At 47.7% G+C, this 15264-nt stretch overlaps 1 protein-coding gene across 5 annotated transcripts in view; it reads right to left on the reverse strand.

Moving 5' to 3' along the window:
• Nucleotides 1-15264, reverse strand: part of LOC147605177 (uncharacterized) — a 141283-nt gene that overhangs the window by 53471 nt on the left and 72548 nt on the right. For all 5 annotated transcript variants that reach the window (XM_086794157.1, XM_086794154.1, XM_086794156.1 and 2 more), the window contains exons 6-8: nt 8207-8306; nt 7727-8049; nt 7374-7559 (exon numbers count right to left, since the gene is read on the reverse strand). In XM_086794157.1, the coding sequence (XP_086650283.1) occupies nt 7374-7559; nt 7727-8049; nt 8207-8306 (609 nt within the window). The remainder of the gene's footprint in view (nt 1-7373; nt 7560-7726; nt 8050-8206; nt 8307-15264) is intronic.

Consider the following 15264-nt stretch of genomic DNA (forward strand, 5'->3'; position numbering starts at 1 on the left):
TTGCCACCTTTTCGGTACTCTTTAGACGCCTCTTCTCTGCCTTAGCACCACTCAGAGGTGAACAGAATCATTAGGCATGATATCATCAGATTAGACACTGAGAGGACATGGGTATCACCAACAGGCCCTCGAGGGACGAAGATGAGTTTTTACAGAGATCACCTGCTTCGCCTCACATAGGATGGTTTCATCACTGGTCCAAGATACATGGACATACATTTGTCACATGGCATCAAATGTACTATTGGTCAGATCCACACTTCCTCTCATCAGCTGAGGATTGAGACAGGTAGATATGGACCACAAAGAGTACCGGCAGAGCAGTGTATATGTCAGCTATGTCAGCTAGAGCTGGAGACGGACCATTGCCTTTTGAGAGAGGGGTTCGGCCCCCTTGCCAAAGTGATGGACTACAGTGACCAGAGATGCCTAGGACTTTTTCTACTAGAGATACGCCGGCATAGAGAGACTCTCATACGTGGAGGAGTAGCACACACAGGTCCTATGCAGAGACAACTTACTGATTTCTTTGGGAGCACCACTTCAGCACAGCAGAGGCAGGGTCAGGACACAGCTACATCCACATCCAGAGGGGTCACTCTTGAGCGTGCCTCTCAGCTATGTTGGGACAGACTCCCTAGACCTCAAGGTATCCATAGCACATCCAGATGGCATGGGAGGATTAGAGAGATCATCGCAAATCACCAGCAGATACTCTCTAGGCAGTTCACCTCGGAGGAGCTTGTCTTCATGATTCAGTGACCTATGAGGGATTTCATCCACTGAGGGCCCGTCTATACCCTCACACATTCATGAGCCTCACGCGCCCAAAGATGTCTCTGTGTGGACTTTTTTGTCCCCTCTTAGTAGCTTCCCAAGTTTCCCAAGTTTCCCATGTTTCCCATGTTACTCTTGATCTCTAGATCTTTAGATCTTTTCTCACTTTTTTGTGTCACATGCCACTGACATTTGTACTTCATCTGACCAGATTATTTCAACTTTTGGTCTCATAGGTCATTTTGGCCTTTTGAAGAAGTTAATACAGATTTCATTTTCATTTCTCTCTCCCTCTCTCTCTCTCTCTCTCTCTTCCCCCCATGCTATAAGTGGATAGAACATGCCATGTATGGCATATGCAGGCAACATTCAACGAGTAGGATCTTTCAAAGCACAACACTTTAAACTCAAACCACACAATAACACAGATAGAGATCAATGTTTTATTACTGATGTAATACAATAGATGGCAAAGCCTCCACTCTTGCGTGCTCCACTAAAGGGAGCTTTTATGGATGATCTAGGGCTGCTAATATAGAGGTTGTATGCTGATATCCAACACCCCCTGACACACACCCCCTCCCCTCTCAATATCCACTCGAAGGTCCACTACCTTTGTGGTCCAAGGCTGAATGATGAAGATGCTGCACCCATCACATCTCTACAAAAAGACTTTGCGGAATGTTTGCACAATTCTCTGTTGTCAAGAGCAATAAACCATCTCGAACTCTCTGAACATGATGTCACGATGAGCTCACACACAAATTGATATTGAATTCTAGTGTGTTTCGTATGAACGTGAAACATAAGATTCTAAATTGTAGGCTACTTTTGAACCACTCCCATATACTAAAGACTCCACCTCAGCCACAATGCCAAAGCATGCAGCTTTGTACTCGGCCTCTATCGATGAGAGTGCAACTTTGAGTTATTTCTTATTGATCCACGTGCATTCTGCATCAAGAGAAAAATAATACAATGTTACAAAGAGCCCGGTGTCCAAATCACCCACCCAATTTGAGTCACGGAAACCACAAGGGTCTGGCCCACATAACGTAGGTAATGCCATCTCAATCCCCACTTATCTACTTTCCAATGATTCTCTCCGGGCTTCTTGGAAAACCTGCTCAAACCTCCATCAAGGTACTAACTCCCTTGCATTCAACCATGCCAAATGCTTTAAGTATCTCCCCTGCATACTTCCTTGAGAGATAAAAATTGCCTGACTTTTGTGAGCCCTCACAATAATGCATAAACCTAAGGTCAGACATCTCTAACTTTGTACTACACATCTATTGTGTTCATGTGATCTTTTTCAGGTGATCCCCAATCAAGATGAGGTCATCTAGATAGAGAACAATGACCATATGCATGACGCTCACAAAAGATGTACAGTTTGCATTTGAAGCACTATGAAAGAGACAAAAACTCAAAAAGTATGCATGAATCTGTTGGTGCCATGCTTGTGGGACCTGTTTTAGCCCACACACTACCTTTGGTAACCTGCAATTCTTGCTTTAAGAATTAGAACCATGGGACATGTTATTGCATTCCCATATGGATTTTACACCAATTAATTAGATAGGCCATTTCCCCTATGCTGTTAAGGCAAGGACGGTGCAGATTGTGGTCAACCTAGCTATGGAAGCAAAATTCTCTTGAAAGTCAGATCCTTCAACTAGTGTAAAACCTCGACAAAACCAACCATGTCTTGTACTTCTCCAGAGTACCATTCATGGTTGTCACGGTACGAAAATACGATACCGTACGATACAATACCGTACGGGAATTTTTGGTACGATATGAAATTTTCGGATACCGTACGATAAAATACGGTTTTTATTTTTTACACTTACAACCTATGGAGCTTCAGGCTTGAATGTGAGGGAAGGTTGGGAGGGGAGGAGTCTACAGTGCTTGAGGAACCAAAACATGGATATGTGTCTCTCCTGGTTGGATCTCCTGATTGTCTCCAAAAAAGAACCTGGATGGGTAATGCAATACCAAAGGTCTCCCAGTGTAGCGTTTATGACTAAGGGACCGTCCTTGCACAAATACGAGGAGTGCATCTAGGGTGACAATGTTAGAGACTCCTCTCTAGATCAAAATGGCCATGTCCAAATCTTCTCCCTCGTACATAACTTGAGAATCTAATTGTCTAGCCTACCTATACCAAGGATCCCCAAGTGATGTAGCAAGATTCTCTCATCCTACCAATCAAGTGTACACTACCAGTCTACCTCGCCAGATTTTTTAGGTCTCTCAACAACCCCATATGGAATACTGAGTGGACACAAAAGTTGCGAAGTATTGCGAGCATTTGGGATCTTCGTAAAGCAAGGTTTCTATATTTTTTTTAAGCATTTGGAAAAAAAAATTCAAGGAAAAATGGTTTTTTGGAAAAAAAAAACCCCCAAAAAAAAAACAAACCGTACCGTACGATATCGTACGGTATCGTACCACTCCAGGTTCGTACCATACCGTACGAACCTGTTCGTACGCGTACGAGAAACAACTATGGTACCATTATACTTTGTAAATCCACTGTGTGTCCATTAGCTTGTGTTTTAAAGGACTATCCATAAGATCCCAAGTGTGGTTTATAGGGATGGAGTCATATTCTATGTAACCATCCTCCTACTTTGTTCTTCAAATTGATCATTGTCTTGCTCAAAACTGTTCCATATGTGAGTTGGTAATTACCACATAGCTCATGGAGCATGAATTGTGATTTGTATATCCTTCGAGTAGCTAATTAAGCTAGAGTGCTCATTTCTATTTACGGGTGGCCATTGGCCAGAACGCCCAAAGTTTTCAATCAGGTAGTCATAGACCAAATGCCCAGATGACTAGATTTAGCACTCGGGTGGTCAAAAATTGACCAGAACGCCCAAATGAGTGATGAGTGGTTTCAAAGGTGAAACGAGATGCTCAAATCATTTGAACAAACCATTAACAGGTGAATTTTTACAACAAAGCATGCAGCTCCTCGATTTTAGGAGAGTTGCTATTTTTGGACAAACTCGAATGGATATTCCATTTGCGTCATAACGTCACGTCTGCAAGCTAAATAAATGGGAGCACTTAGCATCTTCGACAAAATCTTTACCAGTTGAGATATTTTTAGCATAGAAGGTTATGGAAGACGCACATCTCAAATGAGAACAAGTGGCATCTAGAATGGGACATGTGGCACCTAGAATAGGACAAGTGGCCTTACACTTGTCAATTAAAGTAGCATCTTGTCATTTGGAGCTTACTCTTCCAATTCTAGAGCATTGAAGCCTCAAACCTATCAATTGGAGCACTCTCTCTTCATTTTCAAGCAGTTGAGATATTTTTAGCGTAGAAGGTTATGGAAGATGCACATCTCAAATGAGAACAAGTGGCATCTAGAATGGGACATGTGGCACCTAGAATAGGACAAGTGGCCTTACACTTGTCAATTAAAGTAGCATCTTGTCATTTGGAGCTTACTCTTTCCATTCTAGAGCATTGAAGCCTCAAACCTATCAATTGGAGCACTACCTCTTCATTTTCAAGCAGTTGAGATATTTTTAGCATAGAAGGTTATGGAAGACGCAAATCTCAAATGAGAACAAGTGGCATCTAGAATGGGACATGTGGCACCTAGAATAGGACAAGTGGCCTTACACTCGTCAATTAAAGTAGCATCTTGTCATTTGAAGCTTACTCTTTCCATTCTAGAGCATTGCCTATCAATTGGAGCACTCCCTCTTCATTTTCAAGCACTTCTCATCAATTGCAAGGTGCATACTAGAGAATACACTTGATGCACATTGTCAACAATGATCTGCAGCGATTGTCTCGGCCAGAATGCACCATATTTGGTGAAACCAAGGTGTGGACAGAGAAGATAGCTTGTTGCCTGGACTGTGCAGAAATTAGGGTAGGATTAGGGTTAGGGTTTCCAAACCCTAAAAATCAGAATTTTCACATTTCAGCCCACTTTATTGGATGTACCTAGCTGTGAGCATCATTTCAGCTCTCATCTATTGTAAAGGTTCGGGCATGCCCGTAGTTTGATTCCTGCAAAGGGGAGAGGCAAGTTCCCCTCTTAGTGATGTCTCATTTCTCTTTTCTTTGAATCCTACTTTCTTTCATTATGTGTTTGTTGATCAAGTGGGTTTGTTACAAGTAGTTCATCAATTTTGTCACTTTCACGTGCCCCTGCATTACATGGTATTAGAGATAGGTCTTCTCTTGTGAGAACTTTCCCGAGGTGACAGAATTTTTGGCAAGCCCATAGATTACATTCACCATGTGAGGAGAAGGAGAGAAGAATATTCATCAACAATCTGGAGGTTCTCAACGTTCTTTGACAGTGTCTTTCTCAGACTATGAGAAGATTAGAGCTTGAAGCAGATCTAGAGTTTCAAGCTTTGATGGAGAGAAGAGCTAAAGCTGGAGCTGAACTAAACTCTTTGAAGACTTTCTTACTGAGAAGGCTGCTGCGATTGGTGTTGTTACAGCAATTAAAGCCTACCTCAGTACAAAAGGAGTCTCTACTTCAAAAAAGTTCAAAGACCATGAAATTTACTTCACCCACCACCATCATCTAAGGAGGTAAGTCAAGCTGTAACCTCGAAGTCCCACCATATCCAAGTTGCCTCGTCTCATCCTGAAAATCCTCATAAGGACAAGGAGAAAGCCAAAGAACCAAAAATGTCCATGGTGACTGATTTGCTTGTTATGGCAAAAGGTGTAGCGGTTCATGAAGGAACTTCACAGGTAGCTGCCAAGTAGGAGTTCAAGCCCGGAGAAAAGGGCGTCAAGTTTGATGCTTTTTACGATAAGAGAGATTCTCAAAAAGTTGTTTCTTTCATTAGGCAATTCGATGCTACTTTTGGTGGTGAAGATTATTCACAAAAGTCCAAGATCAAGATGGCGGGAATGCACTTGAAGGATGCTGCCTTGATTTGGTGGCTCAAGATTGTCCATGAAGAGAAAGAATCAAAGACATGGAAGAACTTCAAGGAGATTTTTAATAAGAAGTTTTCACCTTCATCTTTTGAAGCTGATGTGCAGCAAGAATGGAATGAATTGAAGAAGAACCAAGGAGAGAATGTTGAAACTTATATCAATAAGTTTGGTGCAACCTCTCTCAAATTTACCTCAATGAAATTCCCTCAAATATGGAGATGAGGAAGTTTATCCATGGCTTACATCCAACACTTTGATGAGCGGTCAAGATGACAAAACTGCTTTGGAAGCAGCTCAAGATGTAGCCATAGAGGTAGAAGGGTTGCATATGCCTTGGACAATTGGGAAGTCTTACAAAGAAGAGTCCCAAAAGAAGAAGGCCAAGGCGTTTGACCAAAAGAAGTCAAAGCAATAAGAGCAGAAGCCAAAGAATGGTGGTAAACCACCTTTGCCATCCAAAAGGAAGCTAACGTATAAATAGCTGGCAGAATATACCAAGGAATGCTTGATCTGTGGAGAAAAAGGGCATATAGCTGTTGTCCAGCAAGCCAAAGAAGGAGAATCAGCTGCAAAATCACCTCGGGTGAATGCTCTCCCTGAAGAACTCTTGCTACTCCTTTAGAGAAAAGGAAGTTGTTTATGGCTTGGGGCAAGGTTGCCAATCAGCCTGTTCTTCTCCACTTTGATACTGGTGCTACTCACATTTATATCCATCCTTGGATCATTAAATCTCTGATTCTCTCAAACTACCTAAGGAGAGGTTTAGCACTCCAGAAACGTCATGTGTTTTCTTTGAACGGATGCAATCTCAGATCACCCCAATCCTCGGGAAACTTAGGACTGAGATAGGGGAGTATGTAGATCAGCACAGCACGTGTTGCAACACCTGCACTTCTTTGAGGAGTAGCTAGTTGTATAGCCACAAGCCTTGAATCATCACCTAAGACTACGTCCTAGAGGCCTTTCACCACCAAAATGTTGCCAAGAATGAAACTCCATTAGGAGAGTTTGATACCATCTAACTTGTCCTCCAGGGACAGAATTCAAGTTCTCTGCTACATTTTCTCCTGCCATAATATCCAAGAAAGTTAGAAACCAACACACATACATTGACTGCAGTGGGAGGAGTGTACAGGCTTTTCTATTTGTGGCGAGGGGCTAACGACACAAACAAAGGCCTATTGAGTTCGTAAAGCTCGGGCTTTGTGAATTGGGAGGCCACACGTTTGAGTATTTTCCTCAGCCCAAATCGCAGCACTCACTAGGTCTAGCAGACATGGTTACCTATGCCACATGGCTTATTGACATAAGCCCAAATCGCAGCACTCACCAGGTCAAGCAAACATTGTAATGTAATCAACACTGCTTGTTGACACACATGAACACAAGTTGCTAATTAGTAAGAGCCTTGCTTACGAAGGGTATGATCATGGACTGGACTCTCCCTTGATGTGGTTATTACCCAGCTTCGGTAATTAAAACTAACACTTCTTTCTAGATTACTCGCACTTTCTATATTATCAGCCAAGACTTCTTGTTGTGATGTAAAAAACTCTTGGACATAAACCAGCATACTCAAAGCCTCCAAACTCTAAAAGGTAAAGGGTAGATCTACAATACAAAGCTTACACAGGAAGCATGGAGGCACTTACCACCATTTGTTTGAAATATTTTAAGGCTTCATCTACCCTTCTCTCTTTGCAAAGAGCGTCAATCAGGACACTAACAGCTGATGCTGAGGGTCGTATACCAGCTTCTCTCATTTCCACAAAAAGATCTAGTGCCCTGTCAACTTTCCCCACCCCTGCAAGCCCAATAATGAGTGGGGCATAGCTGTTCTGCAAAACAAACCAATCATAACCACAGATCCTCATTAAATCCACTCTGCTTAAGGCATTGAAACTTACAAAAGACATCATTTTCATATGCATAACTAGCCATGATTTGACTTGATAACATGGAGGCTTATGCTTAATCACATGATTGTGGCAATCATAATACACACCAAATTTGGACGAAGCTTTCGGATTTTCAAATCAGCAAGTGTGTGAAGAGCAATGTCGAACATTCTTTCTTTACAGAAATAGCATATGAGTATGTTGAAAGTTGCACGATCTGGAGAGACAGACTCATCATTCATTCTTTTCAGAGTCTTCATAACGGCATCAATCATGCCTAGCTCGCAATAAGACTTTAGCACAGAGTTGAAGAGGACTGGATCTGATACCCCTTCCTTTCGAGTCTGCACTTCCTTGCTCAAGGATTCCACCATATCCGCTCTGCCCAGCTTTGAGTAAGCTGAAATGAGAATAGAGTATGCATGGTTTCCTGGAAGCATAGCCCAACGCATGAGCAGAAAATTAGTCATGCAAAATTTTAAAAAGCCAAGAATCTTGCCTATCTCTTCCTGCAGGCAAAGTAAGTGCCCGTGAGAGGCAGCAACATCTAGCTGTTGAATTCTAGTAGAGGATGGAGACAATCTAACCTGGAGATATGCCCTTTCTCTTCATCCCTTCAAATAACAGTTGTGCCTCTTCCAGCTGACCAGCTTTGCAATAGGAATCCATCATAAGAGAGTACGTTACCTACAAGCCCAAGTCTCATCCCGTCAGTGGAGTTTTAAAACCCATTTTCAGCATAAAAGAAAGCCTTAAAAAGTATAGCAAACGTCTCAACACCTTGTTTTTTCATACTCTCAACAATTTTTACAACATGCTATCCCAAATCCCACACAATGGCTCCTCATGTACCACAACAAATGTCATGAAAAGCATGTTCCATACCTCACTCTACCTATCAAAACTCCTTTGCTTGGAGATCCCAACGAACACAAAACAAGTAAACATGATACGAGTCGAGCTTGAGCTACGACACCCCCCCCCCAACCCCAACCGAACATTTGCACTGCCCCTTTGCTTCTGCCCAACTGTGCCCCACTCCCTTCGTCCTGCACGCTCTGTGCCCCGAACGTTTGCACTGCCCCCCTCACTGCTGCCCTTTTCTCCCCCAGCCCCCTTCCGCCAGCGCTCCCCCTCTTCCCTTTCTGCCGGCGTCCTCTCCATCCAGCATTTGATCCCCCCCCCCCCCACTCTCCTTTTTTCTTCTCGCCTGTGCCCCTTTTTTGTATCCTCCGCCTGCACCCTCCCCGCTGAACCCCCCTCGCCCCCTTCTGTCCAGCTGCGCCCCCCCCAGCCCCCTTCTCATCCTCCGCTCTCTTTGACCTTCGTGGTGGTTTTTTTTTTCGGGAAGAAGATCCTTCTATTAGTTAAGGAAAAGACAGCCACCAAGGGCTAGATACAACCAAGAAGGGCTAAAAAACGAACTTGCCTCTTTTAAGGGTGAAAAGCAAATGATTGAAAGGGGAAGAGACACTTCTCTCCAGCTGGCCGCTCTGTGAGAAGGCTATCTCATGGGGGGGGGGGGGGGGGGGGACAACCACGCAGGTGGTCTGTAATGCAAAATGGGGTCTCTGCCTCTATCTGTGAGGAAAGGGCCAAGCTTCCAAAGCCTCAAGAAAGCTTCCTGCCGCTTACGCATGCGGTCAGAACCTCGTTGTGACTTCCCCCACTGACCGCGGAGGGTGTGAATGATAACGAGCCATATGCTCGTGATGGCCTCAGTCGGTGAAGTGTGGGTACCCTCGATGGCCTCACTGCATCTAGCACGGCAAATGTGCCAGGCTGCTATGCTACTGCAAATCTCCCATCTCTACCATGAGCCTGGCCGCCAGTCGCCTGCACGTGGAGCTGTGACTGGTACTGCTGCAATACGATGGTGAGAGACCTTAAGGGCTAGCCCTCCCCCATCCTCTTCATAAGCCCTAAGATGCAGATAATCCGCTACCAAATCTACTAAGCCTTCGGGCAATCCCAAAGGCAATGTCGTTGAGACTCCTAAGGGTGGCCGCACTGCGGGCACCGCGGGCAAGCTCCTGGCCGACCTCTAGCCAATTACCGACCACCAAACTCTTGTGTGCCATCAACCAAAGAAAGAGGGTGATCTTTCTAGGCCGAAAGCTGCCCCAAAGCCTCTTCCAGAAATCTGAAAGGAAGCGCTGTGATAGGCCCAATGTGCTGTTGCTGCCGATCTGCCATCTATCTCAGGCATTTGGATCCTGCGGCCTAGCTCCACTGTATATGCAAAGAAGGGGGCATCCAAAGTCTCCTCCCGATCCACAGGATCATGCCAAGTCCACTCTCCTGAGTCCCATAGCAGACGCGTGAGAGGTCCACACTCCCATATCCGTAGCCGCCATAATCTCTCCCTAGCCACCTTGGTCAGTGCCGGATCTATGTGCCATTCCTGTGCCTGAAAACCAATCACCCTCACCCTCTACAAGGTGGAGCCACTCAAATCCTCCAAGGAAAGCTTGAATCTCTCTAGTCTGCCATGAGATCCTATAGAAAAAGTGAGCAGACCACTGTCCTCATCTGCTCAGTGGACCACCACGAGGATATCGTGCCTGGTAAGCATGCCTAGCCACATTGGGGGGTCGAGTCTGGAATAGGGGCCAGCCACTCCTGAGCAATAGTTGAGTCAATGTCGATGCTGAGCCTATCTCTACCCCAGACCCCTATCAAGCCTCTCTCTGCACCTTCGAGGGTAACTGCTTGTGTGCGATCCACTCTCCAAGAGACCTTGCTAGTCCCATGCTCAAGGCACCCCAAGATGAATGCGTTCGGGCCCCTACCATGTGGCCATTGGGTAAACAGATCAAGGGGTTCCAGACAAGAGGCTGCTGAAGCCGCTCCTCTGAGGCAACTGGAGGTATCTGTCTGAGGGCTGGCCTGAGATGATCCCAAGTAGGAAGTAAACTGGCTGCAAATCTATCCTCAAAAGCTAGGCTAAAACCAGAGGCTCGCGTCTCTGTGAAGATCCATCTAGTACTCTGCGACCAAGGGCCCCCAAGACTCGGAGTGAGGGCTGAAATCTGGGCCAAAAGGAAATCCTTCTAGGGCTCACCACCGGGAAGGAGTCCTCTAACAATCAACTTGACCAGCAGGGCACAACTCTCGATCGCAGGGTCGATAAGGCCTGGCCCCCCTCTGCGACGTGGTTGAATGATCACTCTCTATGCCACCTTGGCCCTGGCTAGCCCCCCATCACTAATGGCCCATAAGAATTTTCAGATCAATCGTTGTACCTGGCCAATACATGCCTGAGAAAAGGCCTAGCACGAAGTGATGTACCACATGGTGGCTAGAAGTACTTCCACCACTTTGCCAGCTAGGGAGAGCTATGTCAAGCTCCAATATAAAAGCTTCTTCCGAATACTCAGAAGAAGCGGAGCGAGCTGCTACTCGGGAGAGATATCAATGCCAACCTAGCAACCGAGATAAAGAATTGGAACTGGTTGCCAGGTCGGGGCGGGTGCTGAACCTACCCAAAAATCACTCGACTTGTGCCAATTGATCTGCGCTCCTAATGTGTGGCAGAAAATCTCGATTGCCTCCGCAAATCTCTGGAGATTCCCCACATCTCCTGCAAGGAAAGCTGCAATGTCATCTGCAAACTTTGAGTCCAACAACTCCTCCTGCGTGCGGAGGGGAAGACGCAATCCCTAAAGCCCGGTCTCCTAGGCGGAGAGAAAACTACTCATGGCCTTGGCGACGAATAGGAAGAGGTACAGTGCCAGAGGACCGCCCTGTCTAATCGAGCGGCAAAAGGGGAATCTGTTGCCACGAGCTCCCTGAATGAGAACCTATCTGTGTGAGGCTGAGTAAAGTCCTTTGACTCCATGAATTCACTTCATGGGGAATCCCATCCTGCTCATTGTGCCCTCCAGAAAGCTCCAATCCACCTTATCATAAGCTTTCTCAAAGTCGAGGCGTAGCACAATGAGGTCTTGCTGTCACATCCTGGCCGAAGCTGTTGCCTCCCAGAAGGTAAAGATGTTGTCCAGAATGCTCTAATCTTGAACAAAGCTAGTCTGAGTGTCGTGGATCAAGTCTGGAAGAAAAGGCTGAAGTCTCCTGCTGACGGCCTTGGCCAAGATCTTATAGGCTGTCCCTAGAAGAGTGATGGGTCTCCACTGGCGGATCTCCAATCTGTCACCACCCTCCTTGGGAATCAAGTGAATCAAGCCCTCTAAGAGCCTCTCTGGCATGGCCGCTGTGATCATAATCTCGTTGAAGGCAGCTCAAAGGCCGTCTTCCATAAGGTTCCAATGACGAAGAAAGAAAGAGACTGGAAGCCCATCCGCCCCCCAAGCATTTGCCCTTGAGAAGTGCCATCAATGCCTCCAACTCCTCAGCAGTGAATGGTGTCAATACGAATGACCGAAGAGAAGGGGGAACCACCTCCCTCATATGCTGCTAGACCCTCTTGCAACAGTTGAAAAACGGACAAAAACGATCGAAAAACAGTAAGAATAACGGTCATATCAACCCGAGGGGAAGTGCATCTTTCTCCACCCCTTTTGATTTTTTTGATCCCCGCCCTGTACATGAGGCGAGGATGTATCTCGCCCTTCGTGGTTGTTTTTAGCCCATTGTAGCTGTTTTTTCATTAACTAATAGAAGGATCTATTTCTCTGGGGGGGGGGGGGGGGGGGGGAACATATCATACTGTACAATACCGTACAGTATCGTACCGTACCGGTACAAGTAACAACCATGCCCCCTTCGTTCCTCATTCGGCTCCTCTCTGTTCTCCCCGTTCTTCAATCAATTCCTCTAGTTCTTGGGTAATCTTCCTTTGGCACGACTTGGCTCCTTTGGTCTTCACCGTTCAAGAGGAGTCCATGGCAACCGTTCCGTCATCCCCAAAATGAGGCCACCATCCCTTGCCTATCTTTCTCAGAAGCGGACCTCTAGCTCCTCGCTATCACACTTGCATCTCTAGAGGCCTCCGGTTTGCAAGATTGTCGGTAGCCGCTCAGCCTGCAGACAACTCAGAGATTTTTTGCAGGCGAGCCTCATCAGTGGGCCTACAAAGAGCATAGACATTCATCCTCTGAAACGTGGCTACTATCAGGTTGAGTTTGACTCGCCAGTAGCGTCTGATCGAGTCATGCAGCTAGCTCCGTTGCACTACGTACGGCCCATACCTTCTTTGCACGTGGGCAGCATGGCTTCAACCCCGCGTCCGACCCATTGGCTGGCATGTCGGGCTTCCCACTGAATGTCTGCTTCCCATGCCTTAGGAAAGAATACCTTCCTCTTCTCTAGTGATCAGTGGAGCCATCAAGAGAGTGATGGAATCCCCTCCCCCCCCCCCCCCCCCACTGCTACCTCGTCTCTTGCACGGGCAGCCGGGATTCCATCCCTTCCCATTTGTATTGCCTCGCCGGAGACAATGCCTCATGTCATATCTATACTATGCCTTTGAAGCGACCCCAGCCAGTGGAGTACTCAAGCCTCCCAGGTCAGTGTTTCATTTGCAGGCAGATGGGACACCTCGCCAGAGCTTTCCCTCCAAGAGACTGCCTCTGGTGTCCCCCCCCCCCCCCCCCCCCGCGCCGCCTCCCCGAGGTCCTCGTGCAGATCCTCACCATGGGTAGAGAGAGAGGCAGCTCACAGGCAGCGGAGCACCAGAATCCGACCGACCGTGGACGACCCTGCGCTGGAGAGTGGTATACGATTGGCCACGCCCAGGCCATCAGTCAACTACCAAAGCCAAGTGTCATCGCCACGTGCGCCAAGCTGGCAGAGTACATGACGATTTGGTTCTGTCAGAGAACCATTTTGAGCATTTACCACAGCACCCACCCATCGACGATGGGCCCCCAGTCACGGAGAGGTTCCCTCCGGCCCCTCCGATTTGGCAGCCGCTTTCCCACGGAGATTCCTCCTCTGATTTTGAGATTCCAATGAGGCCAGCTAGCCCCACTGATTTCCCGGTGAGGCCCCCTCAACAGCCTCTCTCTTCGACGGATCACCCCCATCTGCTCCCTTCTCCTTTCTCTCCACCTCCCCCATCCTTGCGTCCAACTTTTCCCACAGTGGTCCCCTCAGCCCTGTCCTCTTCTTCTGAGCCAGCACCCCCCCTCAGCAGCCTCCCTCTTCGACGGATCACCCCTAGCCGCTCCCTTTTCCTTCCTCTCCACCCTCCCCCCCTGGAGAGTGGCAAATGATTGGCCAACGCCCAAGCCATCAAACGACTACCAGAGTTGGGCATCATCGCCGTGTGCGCCAGGCTGGCAGAGTACAAGAGGATTTGGTTTTGTCAGAGAACCATTTTGAGCATTTACCACAGCACCCGCCCATCGGCGATGGGCCCCCTCCAGTCACGGAAAGGGTCCCTCCGGCCCCTCTAGTTTGGCTGCCACTTTCCTGCAAGATTCCTCCTCTGATTCTCAGATCCAGTTAGGCCAATTGGCCCAACTGATTTCCTGGCGAGGCCCCCTCAGCAGCCGCCCTCTTCAATGGATCACCCCCGGCCGCTCCCTTCTCCTTTCTCTCAGCCTCCCCAGCCCCCTCCTCCACCTCCCCCATCCTTGCCTCCGACTTTTCCCACAGTGGTCCCCTCTGCCTTGTCCTCTTCCTCTGAGCCAACACCCCCCCCCTCAGCAGCCTCCCTCTTCGACAGATCACCCCCAACTGCTCCCTTCTCCTTCCTCTCCGCCACCCCCCCCCCCACCCCCTCTCTCCTCCACCTCCCCCATCCTTGCCTCAGACTTTTCCCATAGAGGTCCCCTCTGCCCCGTCCTTCCTCTAAGCCAGGACCCCCCCTCCCTGCGTCTCTCCAGCGCACTCCCGCCGCCCTCCAGCGGTGAACGACCCGGAGTGGAGGCAGCCGGCAAGTTCCATTCACCACTTGATCCATAGATTCTTGGAACCGGTAGAGATAACCATCGTTGCTTCCCTGGTGAGGACTGTACCACCAAAGTCCTGTGGTGGGCCCCCCCAGGATCTTGGGGCTTCTAGTGGATTACAGTTTCTGTTGCTGCCTTCCGGTGGAAGAAACATATCTTTTTGAGGAGACGGTAGCGCCCATTTGGATATGTGTGGTGTTCCATCATTCCATACCTTCTACGCTAGAGAGTGGCGCGATGATCTCTTTTCCTTTGATTGCAGCCCCTGGAGACGCAATGGGACTAGGCAGTCGAGCTTTCACACCATCTCCATGATCTTCGCATCACTGATGTGCTCACCCACCTCTGGCCCTTGGCTAGGATGGAGCTGGGACCTTAGTTCTTGAATGTCTCAATCGCAGTACCCTCTTACAGATACCTCCATTGTGATCGATGGAGTTCGGAGTATGCCTACTCTTGCGCTAGTACAGAATGGTGGCACATGGAGGATAGGATCGGCGCCCACTTGGGGTGCCTTTGCCCCAAGACCGATAGTGATTACTTCTCATCTAATAGTTCTGCTTCCCACAGAGATTGATATGCGGATAGCCTCATTGAACATTCAAGGTTTAGGAGGGCCTTAGTGCTTTCAAAGGCGAGGTCCCCGGAGGCAAGCTTCACAAAGCTACAATTGGGGGATCCATCGACATCCTTTTCCTCCAGGAGCACCACCTTTCCGAGGGGCGTTCTTGCCGTTACGGGATTTTACCAGGCAGGATCCACACTTTTTGGTCTCCCTCTTTCGGTCC

Source organism: Cibotium barometz, chromosome 60 (assembly GCF_041138505.1).
Source record: "Cibotium barometz isolate CiBa-2024 chromosome 60, ASM4113850v1, whole genome shotgun sequence".
NCBI lineage: Eukaryota > Viridiplantae > Streptophyta > Polypodiopsida > Cyatheales > Cibotiaceae > Cibotium > Cibotium barometz.